The 7,428-nt window shown below is 43.1% G+C and overlaps 1 protein-coding gene across 1 annotated transcript; it reads left to right on the forward strand.

The window, feature by feature from the left end:
* The first annotated feature begins 3,292 nt into the window (after positions 1 to 3,292).
* LOC120749398 (apovitellenin-1-like) lies at positions 3,293 to 4,632 on the forward strand. The gene is made up of 3 exons (XM_040056762.1): positions 3,293 to 3,353; positions 3,725 to 3,884; positions 4,533 to 4,632. Exons 1-3 carry the CDS (start codon positions 3,293 to 3,295, stop codon positions 4,630 to 4,632), a joined length of 321 nt encoding a protein of 106 aa, XP_039912696.1.
* The last annotated feature ends 2,796 nt before the right edge of the window (positions 4,633 to 7,428 follow it).

Raw genomic sequence — 7,428 nt, forward strand, 5'->3', positions numbered from 1 at the left:
AAATATAAGAGAACTTTCAACCAATTGCTCTAGTGTGTTCTTCCTAGGCCATAAATTGCCTTTTAGTGTTTGCACCAGAAGTGGAACTGAAAAATCTCTGTTCTTATTTCTTGAGTTAACCTTTTTTACACATCTGTAAGAATCTTCTGTTGTTTTTTTTTTTGGACAAAAATGTAAAATGGTTTGCTTGTATGTGGCATTTTGTTGTTGTTGTTGTTATTTTGGGAGACTTTTTTTCCTTTGTTTTTCTAAGAAAAAAGATAATTTGGATAAATACCTAGAGAGTGGAGAAATGTCTAGAAAGCACTGGCAGCCATCTTCAATGATGTGACTCATTGTAGCTTGGCTGCTGTGTCTGTAAAATGAGAACACTTACTGTTTGGTTCTAAAGCACTTGGAGCACCATGAGAGGAAAAGTCCTCTAGAAATCTTGTTTGGTTGATGTATAAAGGTACTGGTTGAGCTTTTTTCACTTCCCACGTGTGAGAGTCACCTAATAAACAAGTGGTCGACATAAGAATGGAAATCTGTTGGGTCTCACACAGTAGGCCTAATTTCTCTCCTCCCATGCCCCCAGGTGATGCCCTTCATAGTTCAGTGTTGCAGCCTTTCTGTCTCTTGCCGCTGGCTGCATGTGCCGAACACGGGTGACAGGACCTACTGGAGACCCAAGGGGCACTTGGAGCAAGAGCTATGGGAAAACATTCCCTACAGCAGCAATGCAGCCACTTTCTTACTGGGCCTGGGGAGCCTCGGGAGATATTACCAGAGAAACCTGAGAATGGTTTGCATTGGAAGAGACCTTACAAGATCATCTCATCCACTCTGCCCTTGCCTTAGGCAGGGATTCCTTCCACTAGACCAGGTTGCTCAAATACCCATCCAACCTGGCCTTGAATACTTCCAGTGTCCACAACTTCTCTGAGCAACCTGTTCAAGCGTCTCACCAGCCTCACAGTAAAGAATTCTTCCTTGCATCCAATCTAAATCTACCCTCTTTCAATTAAAACCCAATTGCCTTTCTCCTGTCTATACAAGCCTTGGTTAAGCCTTTGTGTTTCTTATAAGAACCTTTTAAGTATTAAAAACTGCAGAAGTTCTCCCTGGAGCCTTCTCTCCAGGCTGAACAGCCACAGTTCTTTCAGCCTTTCCCCATGGGAGAGATGGTTCCAACCCCATGATCATGCCCCTCTGGATCCACTCTAACAGATCTGTGTTTCTTGGGCTGGGGATCCCATAGCTGGATGTTCCTCCTGGTGCGTTTTGACAGCTGTCTCAGGTGTGTTCTCATCTAGTCATCCTGTGCAAAAAGAGTTGGTCTCAGGGAAAGAAGTGTGAGGGGGGTGCACACCTTGGTGCACCATTTGGTTAATGCATTTGCTGTAAATGGAGAGGAAACTGGAGTAACAGCTGCAGGTAAGTGCCAGCTGTCAGAGCCGTGGGGTTAGTGCACAGGAAGAGTGGGAGCAAAATTGAGCCCAGCTCTAGCTGCTATTAGTGTGGAGTTTGGTCAGTTTATGGAAGGGGTCTCTATGACATGGTTGCCTGCAAAAGTAGGGGACTCAGTGACCCAGGAGCTGACTTCTGCATCTCTTGGGCTCAGGTCAGACTGACCCTCCATTTCCAAATCTCAATAACAGGTCCAGAGTCCTCCACAGCTTCTTGACTGTCCCACTGAGCTGGATGTGCTTGCAAAAGAGCAAATGGGGAAACAAAGCTGGACCTTTGACCCCTTGCTACCACTATATTAGCCCTGCATAAATGCCGGGGTCTCAGATGAGCACCTACCTCAGCTTGGGCCTGAGAAAGAGAAAGCAGGACAGGTAAGAGCTGAATTCTGTTCTGGGTGGCATGGACTTTGTGACTGGTGTATCTGGACAATAGACAAGTGAGTGGAGGCAGCCTTCTATTTTGCTCCATCTCCTACTCCAAAGTGTGAGCCCTGCTCACTCTCCATAGCCAGGAATGGTGCTGAAATAGAGGAGGGTGGGAGTACCTGGGGTCACCTGCTCTGAAGCTGAGTGATGGATGCTCCATAAGAGACTCATAGGAGGGTCAAGCCTATGGTGGGAATTGCAGAAATTCAGTGTTGGGAGATACATTACCCTTTCCCAGTGCCTTCACCACGGGGACTGCAGGTTCTAAAGTGGGTAAGAGCACCTGTTCATGCTCCTGGGAAGCAAATTTCTGCCTTTTGTGTACGCAGACAGAAACTGGCTCTGGGATTAAAAATCAAGGAAGGGTAATAAAGAGCAACTATGCAAACATCTAGGGATCTGGGTGGTAGCTTTTGGAGGTAATCTGTACACAGAAGGAAATAAAAATGGATGGAAATCTCCTTACTGTGGGATAATACGGAACACTGACTTGTAACCACCTGGTACAGGATTTAGCAAAGCATTCACATACAATAGACTTTCAGCCTATTTTGCCATTGCAGTTCCCGCATTCAATGTTTTTTTCATGTTGCTCTGAGTGATGCAGCCCTCTAATTGGGGGCATAAATTGATTTTCATTTCTAAACACCTTTTTAAATGCAGCATGTTTGAAAGCTTGTTTAGATGTAATGTCTTATTCTCAGTGTACCAAGTAGCAATTTTCCAATTCTCCAATTTGACTTTTTTAAAAGACAAAAGTAAAGGAAGTCAGGTGAAGATAAATTTTGCATTCACTCACTCACTTTTGGGAACTTGTTCTGCTTTGGTTACTCTCTGCTGCATCAATCAGAATGAAAAAGAAAGGAACCTAGTTAGCTCCTCGGGACTTTCCTCAACTGAAGCAAGACAAAGTACTCAGATCAATGGGTCACTAAAATGATCATTGTATGTGATGTACTAACTAGCACAATGTTCTTTAGAGCAATTTACCAAAAAAATCACATTAAGAAATCACAAAATATGAATTTTTCTGTTGTACTTAAGCATGTAGGAAACCTGTTCTGACCTCTGGCACTTTTACTGGTTTGCTCATGGGTGCTGAAATGGGATTTTAGCTCTCATATAAAAGAACTAGCTTTAACTGCCCATATTTCTTTGAATTCTAAAAGTTATTATTGTGGATATTTGTGATTATACAAATAAAAGGACACCTTAAATTTTCTACTGCCTTTTCCTCACTGCTTCAGAGGAAATGCACCATGAGTTTTCTGTTCTTGTCTTTGTTTATTGGTTAGGTTTGTTGCAAAAACTGGGTGTTTAACCAACAGATTTTAGTTCTCTGAAAACAACCCAAACATTGTATGCTGATTCCTGCAGGTCTCTCTTGTGTAGACAGCAGAACTGGTACTCAAACCATGCTGCAGTCCAGGGCATTGGTGATAGCTCTGATTCTGCTCCTTGGCACCACTCTCCCCGGTAAGTCTGAAAAGCTTTGCTGTTTGCCTGAGACAAAGCTCAGCTCTACAGGTTCTCACACACCATGAAGAAGAACTGAAGCCAAATAATTCAGTTGAAGACCATGAATACACAGTGCTTAGCAGCGTGGAACAAGTCAGTAGAGACCTGGCACAAAAGCAGCCCATATTTGGTGCAAATACTCTGGCATGGAAGGTCTATGACTTAGATACCCATGACTCTGGGAAGAGGGGGTGCTGAATGCTGTAGAGCAAATTCTGGGAGAGGTTCTGAATCTCAGAATTTCAAATCTTTTCCCCCGCACCTGGGTGAAGATACCAGAGATACAAGTGACATGAGAAGTCTCATGGGGTTTTGCCTTTTTTCCTCAGAAGTGCAGTCAAAGTCCATCTTTGAGAAAGACCGACGTGAGTTGCTGGCTATCCCTGAGCAAATTGCATCTTACTTCTATGAAGCTGTGAACAAGGTGTACCCTAAAGTCAGTCAGTTCTTTCTGGATACTGTCCAGAGTCCAACAGTTATTGCGGCCAGGTATGGAAAGCTTCTCTGCACTGACGCTCCAACGGCCATGAGTGAAAAGGGAGAGGGAGGTGTGGGAAAAAAGAATAGGTTAATCAACTGTCTATATGGGGAGATCCGAGGGGAAATTAATCAGGAACCAAAGCCTGATGTACCAAGGGAGTGAGGTGCTGGAAAGTGGGGTGAGGGGGTGTGGTCTCCTGTGAAAGAACAAGCCCTTCTCAAGGAGGCACATTGTACGTGACAGTGTTCACAGGGATGGCAGGTACTGCTCTTTGTCCATGGGTAATAAGGGAGGAGGCTGCTGGCTGGTGGGCAATCAGCTCCTCTGGAAGGATGCTGCAGTGCTGTGAGGGGCTGGGTTCTCAGTGGCCAGGATCACTTGATGCAAATCACAGAACTGGCTCTAGCTGTGCATATGTCTTACTGCAGGTGGGGGAATGAGTTTCCTCACAAAAGGAAAAGCATCATCACCCTAGAGACAGTTTCATGTAACTCATGGCACACAGGTACTGCCTATTCCTCTCTTCTGAGGAAAGCCCCTCTAGGACTGCCGAGGAGCTCTGCACTCTCAGTGTCAGGCAGAGTGGTAACAACAGCAGATGGGAATTAGCTTCACATACTTGTGTATCTTACCACATGTTCTGTTGTCTCCTGCAGACAGAGACTCGCCAAAGAAGCAACTAAAGTCAGTATAATGTTTGAACAGCTGATTGAAAAAATAAAGAACCTGTGGTACACAAGAATCCTAGGCTATTAGCCAAATGAAGAGAAGCCAGTGTTTCCTAATGTGAATGTGTAACACCCTGCAGTGTCCTCTTCCCCCCTACCCCTCCTACGGACCAAGATCAGTCAATAAGACAGAATCCATGCTCATCTTAATGCCACTAGAGGGAACCCACCTTCAAAGACCAAAAAATGGAAGGCATCTGCTGAAGGCATCTGCTGAAGCTTCCCCAGAAAAAAATCAGGCGGCTGGGCATGGGGAAGGCAATACAGAGATTGTAGAGTTCTTCTGTAGCCAAATCTTGAAAATTAATTCCTCCCAAATGGCTTGGGCATTGCCTCTCTAATAAAAAAATGTCGGTTGTTACACTTCCTTAAGTTTCTTGTTTGTATTGACCTCTACAGAATCTGACTCACCTTGGCCACCCATTCTGCTGAGAATGTAGCTGTGATTCACAAGAAGTTTTTGTAGGCAGTGCTAACAAACTCTGACTGTTCAGGCACTTTTAACTAAGCTCAGATTCTTCTTGGGTGGAGGAGGCACTACCTGAGCATCTTTCAGAGTAGCCACAACCGATTGTGCTCCTTGGTTAGGTGGGAAGCAAGTAGGGGCACCTGTACCACCTGTCTGAAGATTTCAGATAATTTGGGAAAACAAGTGCCAGTAAATTGAACTGTCCATCAACTTAAACAGGACTTTAGAAGCGTGTTTCATTGGGCACACAAAGAGGCTAGTGAATGAGCTTTTCCAAAGGAGAAATGCGTGGAAAATTTCTTACTATCTTGACCAGTTTATGAGTGGGAAGCCTATGCCCAGCACTGTGTATGAAGACCTGGCAGGTCCTCATCAGTCCTGTGTAACTGTGTCAGCCCAGACGCCCCCACTGGATAAAGAAATCCATCTTCTTTCTCATTAAGCAACCAGAAACAAGTAGGTAATTTTTCTGAAACCACAGTGGGACACTGTGGCATAGGCTAAAGTGAGCCCATTATTTTGTTATTTTGTTTTGTTTCTTTAATTATTAGCCACATCAGCTATAAGCTTGGACTCAATCACTTGCCTGGAATAAAATCCCCTCATCTTCCATTTTCTTTGTCCCAGCAGCTCCTTTTTACCATGTGCAATCACAATGAAATCAGTGTCCCCATGGAGAGCAGCGAGTTCTTCCATCTCAGGTGACTTCACCACTTCTGCAGAGCTGTTTTGCAGGTTTATTTGTTGCTGCTTATTTTCCTTAGCCAGTATGTGCTTCTCCAGCCACAATGAACGAACATGCATATATATTATGTGAATACACCAGTATTTAGGAGGAGATTCAGAAAAGCAGAAGTTTTGGCTGATAAGAACATTTACCACATGAAAAAGTCAGGACCTTTAGCTCTTTTGCTGCAGGAATAATTTCCTTCCTGTTTGTTCTGCATATGTCTGTTCAATTTCTTTTTTTCTCCCGCAAATATAACACTTATAAAGAAAAGCCCTGCAAATGAAATCCCCTCTTATCCCAAGGAATAATTTTCTCAGAATAGAGTTTGTTCTTCTGGCATTTCAAAACTATCTCTTTCTGAAAGAGTGAAAGTCATGAGTCATATGAAAGAGCCTGAATGTGTTCTTAAGAATTTGGTGTCCTGGAAATCTGTGCTTCGGCCTTTTCAATCTACTCATATGCACTGCCAAAAAGAGTAGAAAAGGATTTGGAAATTATAGGGGTCCTCGTGTCGCATTTTGAGCCTGTTGTGTGACTTCACCAGTGCAACCCAGTGGCATTTCTGTATTGCATCACTGCACAGCTGGAGCAGCGCAGTAGCTGGTATGGATTCTGGGCTGAAACTTAACTAAGTTGACATTTTGTCAAGTGCACCTAATTATATCCTTTTGCTTCTTTGTAATGTAACCTGAAGAAAATCCAAGCCAGATGAATTCTGCTTAGCAGTTTGATGTCTGATTTTAGCAGATGGGCAAAACAGAATCAGATCGTAGATCTCTGTGTTTGTTTGTACTCAATCTCCTGATCACATAGTTAGTTATCTATGCTATGCATTTTTACACTTGAAAAAAAAATAAGTTGAAAACCTCTAGGTAGTTAATCTCTTGTACAATCTAAAACATGGGGTAACTGATGAATATCAAAGTAGACAACCTTCCATGGCCACTTCTGCCCCTGATGTTACTGGCATTCTTTAATACAGAAACTAGCAGCTGGGACAGCATTCGGGCTGGGATTGGGTAGAGGGAAAAAAGATTTTTATCCCAAAAAGGACCCTGGGACAAATTAATGGGACATGTAATGAAAGGGCTATATTTCAGTGTGTAAATATTTCATGTCTACTCTCAATTTTCAATTGGAATAAACAGGTTAATCTGTAATTTCTTTTTAAAATATGTACAAAAATCACTTTTCAAGTGATGTCTGTTGCAGAGTTCACTGAGTGCTTCAAGATTCTTGGAGAGGCTTCGTGAGTGAAGCATTCGTGAGATTCATGTCAGAAACTTTCTTGTTGACTAATTTTCCTTCACTTCTCAGATTTGGAAAACCTTGTGGTGTAACTGGTTCAGCTGAGTCAATTAAAATGAAATTTTAAGAAATGTCAGGTTTCTGATGTTCCTGAGATAGGGGAATAATCCCTCAGGTGTTCATGATTTCTGCAAAAACGCCCTTTCTTTAGAAATATTTATTACGGTGGGTACTTTACACCATTTTCAGTGGCTCAGAGTGTTGATGGCTTTTACACTTCCTAGCTCCTCTCTGCTCTTTAATACTAGGAAAAATCACTAATTAATGCTGAGAGAACGCACGCCTCGGGCTCCGTGCTGCTCTGAGCAGTGGTTGCT

This window comes from Hirundo rustica, chromosome 2, assembly GCF_015227805.2.
Source record: "Hirundo rustica isolate bHirRus1 chromosome 2, bHirRus1.pri.v3, whole genome shotgun sequence".
Lineage (NCBI taxonomy): Eukaryota > Metazoa > Chordata > Aves > Passeriformes > Hirundinidae > Hirundo > Hirundo rustica.